The 17,886-nt window shown below is 43.3% G+C and overlaps 1 protein-coding gene across 1 annotated transcript in view; it reads right to left on the reverse strand.

Annotated features, from left to right (window-relative positions):
- Positions 1–17,886, reverse strand: part of LOC106722119 — a 108,561-nt gene that overhangs the window by 81,920 nt on the left and 8,755 nt on the right. Inside the window, exons 3-6 of the mRNA XM_025202513.1 lie at positions 14,327–14,409; positions 11,536–11,652; positions 9,303–9,364; positions 7,804–7,954 (exon numbers count right to left, since the gene is read on the reverse strand). Of these exons, the coding sequence (XP_025058298.1) occupies positions 7,804–7,954; positions 9,303–9,364; positions 11,536–11,652; positions 14,327–14,409 (413 nt within the window). The remainder of the gene's footprint in view (positions 1–7,803; positions 7,955–9,302; positions 9,365–11,535; positions 11,653–14,326; positions 14,410–17,886) is intronic.

Raw genomic sequence — 17,886 nt, forward strand, 5'->3', positions numbered from 1 at the left:
GGAAACTAATAAACTCCACAGCAGGGTAGTACTTGTAAAATACAAATACTACCCTGTGTGTGCAGTTTTTTCATGTGCAGCAGCACATGTGTAGATACTGCCCCAGATGGCTGGGACACAAGGTGCTTCAGCGCGGAGATAGCCAGCAGGATTGCTCCAACTGGGCTCCACGTGCTGTGGAGCAGCTGGAGGGGACATGAGGATGCTTCAGCACTGGCACCCTCATGCCTCAGCGCAGAGATGACCATAGCAGGGTGCAGGGCCCAGGGAAAATCAGCCTGTGTGGGGCCCAGACGCAGTGGCAGAGGCGGGGGGGCAAGTGGCCAGATGTAAAGCCGGCCCAGCTTCACAGGACCCCCCAAAGTGAGGGACCCAAGGCAGAAACCTCAATTCACACCCCCCCTATGGATGGCCCTGCCTCATCCAGCCTCTCTGCAGCATGTGGCGCCCAGTCAGAGCAGCCCTGGGCTGGCAAACTGATCCCTGAATCCCCTGCTAGCCCAGGCTGCTCTGACCAGGCTCCACATGCTGCACATGAAAAACTCTGGAGCAATAAGCTCTGGAGTTTAATTGTGTTGCATTAATCAATCTCTTTACTAAGGTGGAAAAACAGGAACATCAAATAATTGGCCTATAACTGCATCAAGAATTCAAAATTCTTGGAATCATTATTGTTTTGAAAATGAACATGGGTCGCCAATGTGGGAACGCGGTCAGGAAGGCTAACCGCACCTTGTCATGCATCCACAGATGCATCACGAGCAGGTCCAAGGAGGTGATCCTCCCCCTCTATGTGACACTGGTCAGGCCGCAGTTGGAGTACTGTGTCCAGTTCTGGGCGCCGCACTTCAGGAGGGATGTGAACAGCATCAAGAGGGTTCAGAGGAGGGCCACCCGCATGATCAGGGGCCATCAGGGCAGGCCCTATGAGCAGAGGCTACGGGACCTGAACCTGTTCAGCCTCCACAAGAGAAGGCTGAGGAGGGATCTGGTGGCCATCTACAAACTGACCAAGGGGGACCAGCAGGCTGTGGGAGAGTCCCTGTTCCCCTGACCCCTACTGGGAGTAACAAGGAATAACAGCCATAAGTTGACAGAGAGTAGATTCAAGCTAAATATCAGGAGGCGCTACTTCACTGTCAGGGTGGCTAGGATCTGGAACCAAATTCCAAGGGAAGTGGTGCTTGCTCCTACCCTGGGGTCTTCAAAAGGAGGCTGGATAATCACCTAGCCGGGGTCGTTTGACCCCAGCATCCTTTTCTGCCCATGGCAGGGGGGCAGACTTGATGATCTACTTGGGTCCCTTCTGACCCTACCTACTATGAAACTATGAAAATCCATAGACCAGGATTAGAATTCGGGAGTTCCTATCTTCCAGAGCCAGGAACATTGCTTCCCAGATATCATATTTTGAGTATTTATATGCTGTATGGAAAAGGGGAGTTGATAAAATTTGGCCAAGAATTAAACAGAAACTTATCCACAACCTGGCAGCAAATGTCATAGGTAGGGAAACTTTAAATTGGCAACATCAGTGTTGCAATTGTCTTGCACAGGAGTGAAGGATGTCAATCTCTAGGACTCAGGAACTTTCATTCAAGAATCTCAACACATTTTACAAAATACCATATTTACTTGAATCTAAGACAAGGGGTTTTTTGCCCGATCAGCATGCCGGGGGAAGCCCCTCGTCTTAGATTTGTGTACAAAGTTGGGGGGGTGGGGAGGAAGCGGATGCTTCAGCTCTGACTCTAGCCCAGAGCCCAGTCCAGGGCCAGAGTCAGACCCACAGGAGTTGCCTGCCCCTCTCCACTTCCTCTCTGTAGCTTATGCCCCTTCCTCTGCCTCCTTTCTTCCCCTCCCCCACGTCAGGCACGGCTCAGCTCTGGCTTCAACTAGGTTCCCTTTGGGTATGGAGCACATGGAAACTCTGTCCCCTGCCCAGACAATCAGCAGTACTGACACTGCTGAATAGCCCAGCAAGGGCTAAATTTCCATGTGCTGTGCTCCAGGAGGGAACACAGCCCAGCAGCAGCTGACATTAAGGGGAGGGAAGAGTCAGAGACTGCAGGGAGCAGGAGAAGAAGGGGCAGAGGCCATGGAGAGCTGGGGGTGGAGGGTGGGGGCGGGGGGAGAGAATATATGGGAGCAGAGGGCAATGGAGCCATCTGACTCTGCTAGCCACCTTACTCCCCGCCCCACCCCTCCCCACCCCGCCACTATTTTCCCTGCAGCAGAAGTAGGAAGGGGACCAATTTAAGATAACCCTCTGATAATTAGATTCTATACCTGGTCAACTTAGATTTGAGTAAATATGGTAATCATTAATTACTTCATTGAACCAGGGCTGGTAGGTTTTGGTTTTTTTATAAATCAACTGCTTCTTGACTGCTTTCAAATGAACTAGTTTTGTGAAAAGTATCTGCATTCTAGAGAAAAGTAAAAAACATTTTTTAATTTTCAATAAAAAATTTCAGTTCTTTTTTTCAGCAAGATATAAAAGTTTTCCAGGGGAGAAAATTTCTGACCAAGTCTACTGGGAAGATAAGAAAAACATCATCATCATTATACAGTATGGTAAAACTGAGATGCACACATAAACTGACATACCCAAAGTCACACAAAAACAATTCTCTGGAATACCTAATAACACCACTGTGTTATCATTCATTTCTGCATAAATGCAAACATGCAGGGTCAAGCTGCCAGCTGACAAAAGGGGTGTTCCTTCTTATGCTTTAAAGTGCTGTAAACACTTATGCCACCAGAAAATTTGGCTTAAGCTATTTATGGAACCTAAGCTCAAGTAAATAATGTCAAATTTAGCATTCAGACAGGAACTAACAATATTTTTACTTAAGTATCATAAAGCAAGAAAGCGATCAAAGAAACATAGTGAGAAATATAGAGGTCACTTGGATAAACATAATAGTTATTAATCACATAGGTGGCTGGGGCTTTCTGTTCTTTTTGCAGCAATAGGTGCTATTTTACTATTTCTGATTTGCACTTTGTATATTCATATAAACTCAAGCAAAATTTTCTTGGATCTTTGGCCACAAGGATCATTATGATATCTAGAGCAAGTACATACATAGCATATCAAGGTGAACTTTAAAAAAATATAAGAGTGGGCACCTTTGGGCAAATGAGTTATCAAAGATAAGCATGACAGACTTTTCCTCTATGGAAAAAATTCCTGAGCGTTTATTTGTAGAAAAATTCCAAGCAGAGTAATTTATATCCCAGCCATGGGAAAGACTATTAAAAGTAATTTGTTGACCCTATCTTAGAAACTGGTATAATTTTTAAATGAGAAAATTACAATGTATTAAAAATATGGTGACATCAGGCAAAAAGTGTTTTTGCAAAATCTTTCTTTCCAAATCTTTTTCTTTTTAATGTTTCAGAACATTTCAAATGTTTGATACAGTAAACATCCCAGGAACTGTTTGTAAACACTTGATGCGAAGTAACAATTTTTCTATCACATGCTCTCTCTGCCTTAATTTGCAGTGTTGCATTAAATGGAATTCCCCTCACTTAATTGGGGTTTTTTTAATCAGCAGATTTAGCAAATTTCAAGTTAGCTTTTCTGCTTGGATAAATTAAAAATAGATTATAGAATATTGATATCTTTTCTACAGAAGTTGAGCCCTCCTTACCTGCCTAGGCTGAATTTAAGATCCAATATTAAATATATATCTGTTATATATGTTATATATCAGCATGCGTCTTTCATGCACATCACCAGGTTGTTTTCCTCAAAAATTATGTAAATAAAAGGCATAACTGACAAAAACACATAAACAGATTCATAATTACACATCACAAATGACATAATACACAGTCATATTGCAGGTAAAGGCTTGGAAGCAGACCCCTTTCCTCTCCCCATAGATGACATATAGGTTTGGTGGGGGGAGCACAACTCTGGGCTGCCATCACCACTCCTGCTGCTGCTGGGTGATGGCTCCAGTTTGGCTTCAGCCCCGTGCCCAAAAGTGCATGGAGCTGCAGAAGTGCAGAAATCTTGGCAGGGCACATGCCCCCCATGCCCTCTTCACACATTGCCTATGCCTTTTCCATATGTACATTTTGGGCTAAATTTCATTCTGATTTTCACTCATGTGTCTATCAATAAAGAGAAGCTGCTCTACAATAGCAAAAGTGACAAATGTTGGTCTATAGGTATATGTTCCACTTTTCAGTTTTCACACTATCTGAGGAAGCAAGCCCTCTGTTCTTCAAAGCTTAGGTTACACATCTCTTAATTTGGTTAGTCTATAAGGCGTAAATCTATCCTGCATTCTGCCAGTTCACACTTGCATAGATAAATGGTGAAACCCACCTTCAATGGGTTCCTTTGCCAGTACTGGCCTGAGCAAATATAGGCATGTTACCTCCATTCAGCAAGCACTGCCCTGAAAATAGAAAAGATCCTGTGCAGATAGTTTTTTCCTTTTCCATGTTGGAAGACAGTTTCACAGCACCAAGAATTTTTTTTCCCCTTAACCCCTACAGCCAACTTGTAACATAATGGCTGGTTACTATATATTTGATAGCACCACCAACAAATGCAGTGTTTCCAAGAGTTACCAGTGTACTTTAATCTACAATTTTATTTCATAGAATCATAGAAAATTGGGGTTGGAAGGGACCTCAGGAGGTCATCTAGTCCAACCGCCTGCTCAAAGCAATAACATCCCCAATTAGATCATCCCACCCAAGGCTTTGTCTAGCCGGAGTTTTAAAAACCACCAAGGACAGAGATTCCACAACCTCTCTGGGTAACCTGTTCTAGTGTTTTACTACCCTCCTCATGAGAAAGCTTTTCCTAATATCTAACATAAACTTCCCTTGTTGCAGCTTGAGACCATTGCTCCTTCTTCCGTCCCCTGCCACCACTGAGAACAGTCTCACTCCATTTCCTCATGTATTTGCAGTTTGGAGAAAATTCAAATGTTTATCAATGCCATTATAGTAGTAATTTTTTTAATGTAGTAAAATATAGACTGCATACTGAGAAGTAATCAAGTGCCTAATTACTGGGGCTGACAGAGGTGTGTGTGTGTGTGTGTGTGTGTGTGTGTGTGTGTGTGTGTGTGTGTGTGAATAAAAACACACTTTACCGGAAGCAGCAGAGCATTACTTCAACCCAGCTCTGCAGCATCTGTGTAGATTGGGAGCTTCATTCAGCAGGGCTTTTTGGCACTTTGAGCTAAAGCTGATTCAATAGGCTAAAGATGATTCAATCAGCTATTAGATAAAGGCCACATCTACATGAGATGCTGACTACGCAGTCATTAATGCGCAGTCATTTTGTACCTGTATAAACAAGTACTAAATGACTGTGCAGTAACCCAAGTTACTGCACAATAGCACAGATGAACATCTTTTTTCTGACACTACTGCACATCAGCTTAATACTACTGTGCAGTAGCATCATATCACAGTTGTTGCCATGCAACACTACTGTGCAGTAGTATTGCGCTACTGCACAGTCAACATTTCATGTAGACATGGCCAAAAGCACCAAAAAAGTAACCAATCTATACAGATGTTTCATAGTTTCATAGTTTTAGGGTCGGAAGGGACCTAATAGATCTTCTAGCCCGACCCCCCGCCAGGGCGGGAGAACAACAAAAGAACCCTAAACAAAAAACGGGACTCAAATGAGTCCAGCCAGGTAGGTATCCAGCCTCTTCTTAAAGATCCCCAGGGTAGGGGCCAGCACCACCTCCCTTGGAAGTTGGTTCCAGCTCCTAGCCGCCCTAACTGTGAAGTAGTTTTTTCGGATGTCCAATCTGTACCTCCTCTCCATCAACTTGTGCCCATTACTCCTTGTTATGCCAGCGGGGGCTAGGGGAAACAGCGTCTCCCCCAAACCCTTCTGGTTCCCCCTAGTGAGTTTATAGACGGTCACCAGGTCCCCCCTCAGCCTTCTCTTGTGGAGGCTGAATAGGTTCAAGTCCCGCAGTCTCTCACTGTAGGGTCTGCCCTGTTGTCCCCGGATCATGCGGGTGGCCCTCCTCTGGACCCTCTCCATGTTGTCCACATCCCTCCTGAAATGGGGCGCACAGAACTGGACACAATACTCCAGCTGCGGCCTGACCAGCGTCGCATAGAGGGGGAGGATCACCTCCCTGGCTCTACTCGAGATGCACCTGTGGATGCACGACAAGGTCCGGTTAGCCCTGCCAACCATGACCTCGCATTGTCGGCCCATGTTCATCTTGGAGTCAATAATGACACCAAGATCCCTTTCCGCCTCCGTGCTCTCAAGTAGGGAGCTCCCCATCGTATAAGTGTGCTGCTGGTTCCTACTACCCAAGTGCAGCACCCTGCACTTGTCCGTATTGAAACACATCCTGTTCCTGTTTGCCCACCCCTGTAACCTATCCAGATCCTTCTGCAATCTCTCTCTCCCTGCTAGCGTGCTCACCTCCCCCCAAATTTTGGTGTCATCAGCGAATTTAAACAGGTTGCTTTCCACCCCAACATCAAGATCGCTGATGAAGAAATTGAACAGCGCAGGCCCCAGGACCGAGCCCTGGGGGACTCCACTACCCACCTCCCCCCAAGTCGAGTATGATCTATCCACCACCACCCTCTGAGTGCGACCCTTCAGCCAATCTGCAATCCATCTGACTGTGTAGGCATCTATGCCACAGTCGCCTAGTTTATTAATTAGGATGGGGTGAGAGACGGTGTCAAAGGCCTTGCTGAAGTCCAGAAAGACTACATCCACCGCGACACCTGCGTCCATGGCCTTTGTGACCTGATCATAAAAGGCAATCAGGTTGGTCTGACATGATCTCCCCCTAATAAATCCATGCTGATTGCCCCTGAGCATCATTTCTGATGCCGGCCCATCACAAATGTGCTCCTTGATGATCTTCTCAAAGAGTTTCCCCAGGATTGAGGTAAGACTGACGGGCCTATAGTTGCCCGGGTCCTCCCTTTTCCCTTTCTTGAAGATGGGGACCACATTAGCTACCTTCCAATCGTCTGGCACCTGGCCCAAGCACCACGATCGCTCGTAGAGCCGTGCCAGGGACCCTGCAATAACCCCAGCTAGCTCCCTCAGCACCCTGGGGTGGAGAGCATCCGGACCCGCTGACTTGAACGCGTCCAGCCCCTCCAGAAGCTCTCTAACCCGGTCCTCCCCAACCTGAGGTCTGAAGGCGATCCCCTCGCGTCCGGCTTCTATCACAGCAGGGCAGTCCCGGTCCCTGCACAAGAAAACGGGAAAATGTTGGGAAAGCCAGGTGCAATTAATGCGCTGCAGCTTCTGGGTATGCACTGGGCTCAGCACAGGAGTGCAAAGAGTTTAAAGTAAAACGTGTTACATGTGTAACAGATCACCTGTCTTCAGTGATTCAAGCACACACTTACATGTGACAGTAATAAACCAGAAGTGTCTATTTTCATGCTTTCAGACTTCAAATGATAACATATCTTCCTGATTAAACTTTCCAAAATATTCATCTTTGTGACAAAATCAAGCATGCAAAAGATGAACATACTGGTAAGCCTTAAGCCTGTGAGCCAAACATCTTCCACTTTAATTGGTTTCTGTATGGCTGTTAATTTAAAGTGCATTTATAATGAGTTGCTCTTCTATAGTCTTAGGCAAAATTTAGGATCTTGCTCCTCTCCTATTGCTTCCAGTTGGAGCAGAATTCAAGATACATTTGATATTACACTAGAGTTTCTCTTGAAAATGATATATATTGTATAATGACCAAGGACGTCTTCTGATTACTGACCATTACTATTTAGACATTTTAATGTACTTACAGAAGGACTCATCCCTGGCAAGGCAGTGGAAACGGTGGCAGACCTGGGCAACCTGAGAAAGCTCTTTCTGGGACAAAAATGAGAAGATGCACAGCCACAGTTCATCAGGAAGAAGCTGCCACATTGAGAGGTTGCTGTCACTGTCTGTATCCTGTGAGCAAATCAAAGTGACATGCAACTGCAAGGAATGACAAAACGCTAAATCCTGTCCAAGCCAAACAGCAAAATAAATATACTAAATTCAGATCCTGAAGAGAAGCACATTGTCTCTGTTTCACTGAAAAGCAGAATGAAAAAGAGACTTAATATCTCCTCCATTTTTTATGCAAGAGAACAAAGCCATTAATTTTAAGGCACTGGATTTTGATTTAACAGACCACAAAATTTGGGATATAGCCTGCTTATCTGACATTCTGATCAGTTGCCTCCTTACTATCAAAATTCCCTCGTTCAAGTACAACTCTTAAAATAAAACAAATTCCAGAACTAGCACATTTTGGTTCGACCTATCTCTTCCTCTCTTTCTCTTCCAAACTGGAAACTCACCCAGGAGCACAGTGTAGCCACTTCAAGGAACAAAATAATCATTGGTCCCACGGCCTGGATGACAACCGTGGGATTGATCTGCAGTCTGGATCAGGGAGCCAGCATGAAGGGCCAGTCTGTGAGTGAGTACGTCCTTTGTTCAAGTGCGGGGAATCTTCTGAACCCAGTAGTTCATTCTAAGACAACACCCCAGACCGACCCCTTGTGCAGTGCCCACAGCACAAGAACCAGGCTGCATGCCAGGCTGGCTCTATGCTCCGCATGAGGCATGTGGGGCAGTTGGAAACCCATGGGATGAATCATAGGATCCGGCCCAGGGGCTATATGTTTGACATCCCTGCACAACACAAAAATTCTCCATAGTACCACAGCCTTCCTCAGTTTTCAGGCCTACATGAGTCCTGACGCACAGTGTTTTTGGCTTAGGAATGTGCTAGACTATACCATGCTAAATTTGTTTTCAAAAAATCCCACAAGATTAAACTAAATGGGTTTGATTCTCCATTTCTTCTACAAATTTCATATTATGAATGCCAACAAGGAAAACATAACCTTTTGAAATCAAACTAAAAAGGAGAGCCTTTTCATTACTGATCAAATTATTAGTTTAAAAAATAATTCCATACATTTCTCATTTTATATTAAACGGGCATGCCTAAAATATAGCTATACAAAGGTTCTTTTGCTATACACCTAGAAATGCATCATTAATATAAATAGTTGTTACAATCAGAAAATTAAGAAATTCTACTTAAAAAATTAAAATCATTAAACCTTTATTAAAACTCTACATATAAACAGAAAAGTTTGTTTTGATTTATTTGGCTCATAGTTACTAAGGTGGCAATCCAGAAAATAGAATAGTTTCAATGTACAAGAGACTGATCATGTTTCACATTTTCATAGTACCAAAGTGTCTGGGGTATCATTAAGTAGTCTGTGTGTCTACTTACCCAATGCAAAGCTCCCTCAGAATCTTGAAGTGTACTCTTACAAGGTTTTTTGTAGTTTGTCCCTGGAGGAAGGACAGATTATTTTGGTATTCTAGAAATATGTGAAAGGTGACTGGCCTTGTAATAGACAGAAATACAAGCAAAACTGATATATCAATTTGGCCAAACTATAAACCACTCATATCAGAGATACTGAATGAAAAAGATACATCAGGGCATCTTTTCAGGGCAGGATTTTTTTATCCCAATAGCTTTTTAATGTAAATTAATAGCTATATGAAATAATGTATTTAGTAGCTCTAGGTATCAGTGTCTTGCTAATAAAGCTAAATTTTTGAGAGCTAGCTTCTTTCTTTAGGGCTGGAAATAGTTAACATAAGTATCTTCAGGCACAGTTTGGGGATTTCATTATTTGTGCGTCTAATTATTTGGTCACAATCTCTGCCATATTGATGTCTAAGTACTTGGTTTGCAAGTGAAATCAGATATATACACACCCAAAGAATCTACAAACAGGCACCTATAGCTACCACGACAATTTTATAGGTGACAATAAGAGACAAATGAAGGCCAGAAAGAAAATGTGGGTACCAACTGTCTAAACAAACTGAATTCAAGCTCACTTCAAGCTAGCTTGAAAAAAAACCCTAGAAAATACAATGCAGAGGACAATTCTACATTAGCAAGAAATTGGATTGCATTGTTTCAATAGGTTTTCCCCATATTTAATATCTCAGATACTACCCACGCACTTGGCAGCTATCAATTCAAATTCTGTCTTGGTCAATGATAAAATTAGTAATTGAATCATTCATTTTTTTCTTATCACTACATTTGCTAACAGATCAACTGTGTTAGCCTACATGTTTAAAAAAAAAAAATCAAACTTGGTAATCCGGAGGGAAGACACTAAAATAAAAGCAGAAATAAATGTAGGCTGTTGTGCACTAATATGACACACTGAGGGTGAAGTTACATGTTACACTTAGACCATACTAAATCTGTGGAATTTTAAGTGGTGTTAAAGATAGGACTTGCTGTGAGCAGTCACACATTAAGGGTTAATACTGTTTCTTGCCTGCACAGCTCTGAGTTGTCACTAGAGGGCTGGCAAGCAGGGGTGTGGCTGCTGGGCTCTATCCCTGCCCTGGGGGGCAGAAAGAAGGGGTTGTCCATCGGGATATGTGCTGGTACACACATTTAAGTTGGATCAGGCATGAGTTAGCTCAACCTACGCAGCTCACATCCTAGGTGTAAAGATCCACACATGGGTGAACTAAGTTAGATCAGGCAGCTATATTTTGCCCCATCTAACCTCCTGCACTTGTGTACAGTTCAGCACTTAGGTCAATCTAACCCTAGTTAGATCAATCTAATCTTATTTAGATCAACCTAAGTGTAGTGTCTGTAAATACTAAACAATTTTACACAGGAAACTAAGGTATTTAAGATCTGAACTATTTAACTGTGTTTCTTCAAACAGCAGGGCATAATCATATTCAACTCATTAACCTGGAAAAGCTTCTACTCATTTTCATTTCATCATGGCTACTTCCATTTGTAAGGAATCCTTGTCTTACCATAATATATAAATAGACTTGGCTGCCTTGGATTCTCTTCCATTTCTTGTTCTGATAAATACTAATATAGCCTTGAGCTTGATTCAGTTCCCAAATAAAAAGATTCTGTTTCAGTGGGCATTGGATCATACTCTTTGGACCATACTGAGCCTTGCAATAACAACCCCTGGCACTAGTTTTCATTCAAAAACATGCAGATATTACACCAAGCAAAGGAAAACCAAGAAAATAATATGCTTAGAAACTGGAGGGAAAGGAGTTAAGTATTTTTTTATCTTTCTGTTTCACTCAACAACTGTCTTAATTTAAGTTATCTGCTAATTCTCTAGGATGTGCTGTTTCAGTTCATTGGTGTTTTGAGTTACTATTTCTTTTACTGTTTCTTCTTTAAGTATAAGTTTCTCTTGACTATCATCAACTGTAGATCCTGGGGGAGTAGCCACATTAGAAGGATGCAGGAGCAAGAAGGTAAATTGGAAGAAAGATCAAAGCTAGTTAATGAAAACATATTAACTATGCAAAAGCAAAATTAGGCAAAATAATTTACTCATAATCTCTGTGAATGCCCAAATAAACAATTTATAGATTGTACATGCAAACGCACAGGTACATGCACGTGCAGACACACAAACAAATAGACAATTTTTACTTACATGCATTAATAGTCTTTACAAAAGTTACTGTTGTGGCTTGATTAGATGGTTTGTGCTGTGATTTTTCAGGCTGTGGGGAAGGATGTGTCTTTGTCTGTCGGTATCTGATAAAGCCTTCTTAAAAGAAAAGGAAGTTTCACAGTATCATTAAACCTTGAGACAGTAATTAACTATTAGATCATCAAATCCAACACTTAGTATTCTGTATTTCACCAAGGTAGCTGGAATTAATGGAACCTGGGCAAAATTGTTTGGTAGAATCCCTTACTTCCAAATGTTAGAATGTATGTTTCTCAGTTGTGTTAAGTTCAGCAAGGTAATAAAATGCACTTAAGAGAAAGAAATGGCAGTCTCCATAAATGTCCATAATAAGAAATCATTTCTCTTTACTGGAAAAACAATCATTTAAGCTGTTTAATTAAAATGTAAAAACTAGAAATATATTTTGTAGGCCTGTGCAAAGTGGCTAGCATTCATTTCAGATTTGGATTTGGCCATTTCAGGGAACAGTGATTCGATTTGGTGTCCCAAATCAATTCAGCTGAATCTGATTTGGACATTTGGCTGCAGCTGAATCAGCCGAATCTCTGAATTACACAGGCCCCATCCCCTGCCGACTCTCCCAGCCCTGGCAATGGCTGCCCTGCCCGGCCCCAGCTCCCAACTCTTTGGAAAAAAAAGCCTGAACTCACTGGCTCCTGCCTGGCGGGAGGCAATCCCTGCTGCCCCCCACTGCCCTACGCTGCATGGGGGGGCTCTGCCATGAGTGCCCCAACCCCTGCCTGCTCTCCCAGCCCCCCCCATGGCTGTCCTGCCCACCCCAGCTCCGGCCCTTTAAAAAAAAAAAAGCCCTGCCTCACCAGCTCCTGCCAGGCGGGGGCAATCCCCACTGCCCCTCACTGTCTCGCACTGCATGGGGGGCTCTGCATGAGTCACCTTAGCCCCAAGGCTTCTGCAGCAGCCTGTGTGTGTGGGGGGGGTTTTGTTTTTTTTTCTTAAAGGGCCAGAGCTGGGGCAGAAAGGGCCGGGAGTTGGGGCAGGCGGGGCAGCCATGGGGGACCTGGGGCCTGGTGGGGGTCCCCCCATGGTCCCCTCCCTACTCCTCCAGCCTCCCCTCCCCCGTCCCCTACTAGCCAGCTTGGATTCCAGGTCCAGCTTCCTACTGCAGCAGGCAGGGACTGCCCAAAGCTCTCCAAATCTTTTCTGAATCGATTCAGAGAGCTTTGAATCAATTCAGACCTTCTAATTGGTCCCCTGATTCAATTTGGATTCAGAGATTCGGCCACTGAATCAGGCCAAATCTCTTCCAAATCAAATCAGCACCCAAAGCTTCACACAGCCCTAATATTTTGGCCCTTTATAATTCCACATGCTATATCAGACCAGATTAAAATTTAGTTTCTGAGTCTAGGGCCCCTAGCATGTTATATTTAAACCGTGATTAACCAGTTAATTATATCATTAGTTACCAAGCCATACATTCATGCAATAGCATGATAAAACAATGAAAAAGCTATACAGTTATTACATAAGAAATGTGTACTAACTTTACGGCTGGTTCCTATCACACCATTAATGGAACATGTGACCAGGTTTAGGACTCCCTGCCTTCAGAGCACATGGGAGGCCTTGACTCCTATGCACTCCAAAGGCTGAGAGTTACAATCAGCTGATTGCCACTCCTAGCCTTGGGACCACATCAGAATCAAGGGCTCCAATGTGGCCCTGAAGCTTGGGAGCCCCAATCTGCCTCTGTTCCAAGCCACAAGGGTTCATTAGAACCCTTGACTTCAATACACCTGCTCAGCTGAGAGCAATGGCAGGTGGGAGCTCCCAGCCTTCAGTGGCACATGGTGTAACCCACATTTGGGAGCCCAGATCATCTAATGGCTCCCAGCCTCAGGGGCACATGGCACACCCCCACAGCCCCATTAGCTGATTGGAGCTTCCAGCCATGGGCACTTGCTACTTGCTGGTGCAGCCCAGAATTAGGATTCCAGGCTCCCCCTGCACTGGAAATAAGGTGTGATGGAATCTGATGTTTGATCCCAGAACCAGGCCTCCTGCCATGAACGTATGGCATGGCAGAAAGCATGATTGTGAGGATCAAGTATAAGATCTCATCATGTCTTTAGCTGCATGTCTGCCAGGGGCCTATATATATATATATATATATATGTGTGTGTGTGTGTATATATATATTACATATACAAACACACACACTATGGAACATTACAGGGCATACATGCAGCAAAGAGAAAGTTACAGTATTTCATATAAAAATAGTAATTTGTCATGTTATAAACATATCTTCCCTATTGAATCTACACTATATTTAGTGGGTGCAGCTACACAAGACATTTACTGCCCAGTAGATTAATTAGCTGCACAGTAAATGTCTCGCATCTACATGTGTGCCCCTATTAGGCTGGAGTAAATTAATTTACTCTACAGGTAAATTGCAGAATAAAAAATTCTGCAGCAGTACATGTGCAGACACTGCCCTGGCCAGCTAGAGTATGAGGGTGTTTCAGTGCCAGGGTTGACTGGCAGCTAGGTCCACACTGGAGCACCCTTGTGCCCCAGCCAGTCCCTCTTCAACACACTGAGACAAGGAAAGCCAGCTGGAGCTGCTCCACCCCAGTTCAATGTGCTTCACATGGGCACATGTAAAGACGTATGCCCAGGAGCAATAAGCTCCCAGGCAATAAGCTCCAGAGTTTATTCACATGCATTAATATGCATGTGTAGACATGCTCACTACTTTATTTGCTACTTGTTGATTAAGTACCTGAAAGTTGAATACTCTGAGACAAATCACTGACCCTCTTCTTGCCCACACCAGCTGAAACGGGTCTTTGTATACAATGTGAACTACAGCAGACAAAAAAATTGTTAAGTTAGGATATTTCTTTGCCCACAGTTAGGATCTAATAATACGCTATTCAAGTACATGGATTAACATGCATAGTATATAGGTTTGCCGTTAAAGCAGCCAGGAACTTAAATGCAGAAATGCAAGTGAAATACAAGTACTGTTTTACTAAAATATATTTAAAAATGTAATACACAACATAGGGTTGAGACAATAGCCACTTGTTAAATAAATATGATGGAAAATGGGGTCCTGGTGATAATTCTGAAGATGAATGAATCCAATCAAGAGCTTGATAATCAGACACTTAAACCAAAAATGAAACAACGTATAAGAGCTTACTTTAGCATGAAATGGACAGTGAAGGCTGAGAGGTTGATACATGTTCACAACTCTCATAAGTAATCATAGAAGTTAGGGCTGGAAGGGACTCCAGGAGGTCATCCAATCCAAACCCTGCTCAAGCAGGACCGTCTCCAACTACATCATCCCAGCCAAAGCTTTGTCTAGCCAGGTTCTGAAAACCTCCAAGGATAGAGCTTCCACCATCTCTCTGGGTAACCTGTTCCAGTGTTTTACAACCCTCCTAGTGAGAAAATTCTTTCTAATATCTAACCTAAACTTCCCTTGCTGCAATTTGAGACTGTTGCCCTTGTTCTCTCATCTGCCACCACTGAGAACAGTCTAGTTCCATCCTCTTTTGAACCCCACTTCAAGTAATTGAAAGCTGCTATTAAGACCCTCAGTCTCTTCTTCTGTACACTAAATAAGCCCAGTTCCTTCAGTCTTTCCTCATAGTCATGTCCCCCAGCTCCCTCACCATTTTCGTCACCCTCTGCTGGACTCTCTCCAATTTGTCCACATCCTTTCTGTAGCAGGGGGCCTAAAACTGGACACAGTACTCCCATGGCAACACACCTACCAATGCAGCTCAGTATGCTGTTAGCCTTCTTTGCAACAAGGCCACAGTATTGGCTCATATTCAGCTTATTGTCCACTGTAACCCCCAGGTCCTTTTCTGCAGAGCTGCTGCCCAGCCAGTCAGCCCCCAGCCTGTACTGGTGCATGGGATCTTCCCATCCTAAGTGCAGGACTTTGCACTTCTCCTTGTTGAACCTCATGAGATTACTTTTGGCCCAATCCTCCAATTTGCCTATGTCACTCTGAATCCTAGCCCTCCCCTCCTACATATCTACTCCCCCCAGCTTGGTGTCATCTGCAAACTTCCTGCAGGTATACTCCATCCCATCTTCCAAGTCATTGGACAAAGATGTTGAACAAAACCAGCCTCAGGACTGGTTACTACCCTTTGAGCCCAACAATCCAGCCAGTTTTATATCTAACTGACAGACCATTCATCCAACCCACACTTCCTTAGCTTGCCTGCATGTATGTTGTGGGAAACCGTATCAAAAGCCTTGCGAAAATCAAGGTATACCACATCCATCGGTCTCCCTGCATCCACAGAGCCAGCCATCTCTTCATAGCAGGCAATCAGGTTGGCCAGGCACAACTTGCCCTTGGTGAATCCATGCTGATTGTTCCTAATCACCTTTTACTCCTCCAAGTGCTTAGAAATCGACTCCTTGAGGATCTTCTTCATGATTTTTCGTGGGACTGAGGCTGCTCACCTCCTCCCCAAACTGTGCTGCCCAGTACAGTAGTCTGGGAACTGACCTTGCCTGTGAAGACTGAGGCAAAAACAGCATTGAGCACTTCAACCTTTTCTGCATTGTCTGTGATAAGTTTACCTCCCCCATTCAGTAAGGGACCCACACTTTCCCTGATCTTACTCTTGCTACCGACATACTTGTGGAAACTGTTCTTGTTCCCCTTCACATCCCTTGCTAGCTGCAACTCCAGTCGTGCCTTGGTCTTCCTGACTTCATGCCCGAGCAATACTTTTATACTCCTCCCTAGTTGTTGTCCAAGTTTCCACTTCTTATAACCTTCTTTTATGTGATTTAATTTGCTAAAGTTTTCCCTGCTAAGCCAAGCTGGTCTTCTGCCATACTTGTTAGTCTTCCTGCACACTGGGATGGTTTGTTCCTGCACTCTCAGTAAGGCTTCTTTAAAGTACAGCCAGCTCTCCTGGACTCCTCTCCCCACTCAGACTCGGTAATGAAAGTAAAGATTTGAGATTTTAAAGAGCAAGTTAATATACGTCTATGGAATTGCACTATGAGCGCTAAAAGAACTTGTTGAATCTTAATTCTTTTACTGTTAGAATTAATGATTATTGAAAAACTTAATAACAAATTGGAAAGAAATACAGAGACATGGTATAAAGTTGTTTTGAAAGCAATAATGTTTATTTAAAAATATATTAGAGAGTAGTATACACATTTTAAATAAAGCACTTCATACACTCTCCTGTGATAGTACACATAACGGTCATGCACTTTGTCTCTGATAAAGAGAAAAATTGCATGGACTGAAAACTGACTAAAGAAATGAAAACAAAGAGTAAAAGTAAGTAGCAGCTTACTGAATATAGGGAGGTATCTGTTGGAACACAGCAAGGAATTAACCCACAAAAAGAAGTAAACTACAGAAACACAAGACTGGAAGAGACCACCTGTATCATTAAGTCCTGTTCCCTGCTGTAGACAACCACATCACATCATATCTTGCATAAAATTAACTGCATAAATTCTCTCATATGAGAATAAAAAGTATTGCAAGATTTTAAACTGTTTCAAATGAGTTTGTGGACAAAGGATTAAAAAAAGTCTCCTTTCACACAGATTTTGAATAAAAATTACTAGATCTCTGCTTAAGAAGCCTTCCCCCAGACTTGTAATAAAGAAGCCCAGTTCAATATCCTGTCATCCAAACTCTGTGTTTGCATTTGATCTGTCTCACACCTCAAGTGCATGATGCACTACTCATTAATGATGTTTGATGTATTAAGATGGGGATAATTTCACATAATTGTGACATTTCCTTTTCTTTCATCCAAAAATACTGAATGGTAGAAAACAGCAAGAAGCCAGATGGCTTACCTTTTGCTTACTGACAAGCAAAGCTATGCTTAAAATTTGCAACAGTGCCACAAGCTCTGCTTGTGTTTGGCTTTCACTGCAAGTAGTTTGCATATATTTATGTACATTTTCCTGGTATAGTCTTACCTTAATTTCTTTCTCATACACAATAGTTTGTTCATGAGCAGGGATCCAGGTTTTCCATTTCACGTGGAAAAATGCAGATTTTCCCCTTTAAAGGAGAGAAACCTGGGAAACCGTGCATTTCCCCTAGCAGGTTGGCAGAGCCCCAGCCTAGAAGGGCCTGCTTGGATCTGGGAGAAGTGGGAGGAGGTTGATCAGAGACAGGGGGCCGCATGCATGTACATGCGTACACATGCACATGGCCAGCAGTGCAGCCAGGCAGAGAGATGGAGAGCAGTTCCTACAGTTCCCTACAGGTAAATCTTTTTTGTTTTTTGTTGTTTTGGGGGGGGGGGTATATGCAATTTG

This window comes from Alligator sinensis, unplaced genomic scaffold (assembly GCF_000455745.1).
Source record: "Alligator sinensis unplaced genomic scaffold, ASM45574v1 scaffold226_1, whole genome shotgun sequence".
NCBI lineage: Eukaryota > Metazoa > Chordata > Crocodylia > Alligatoridae > Alligator > Alligator sinensis.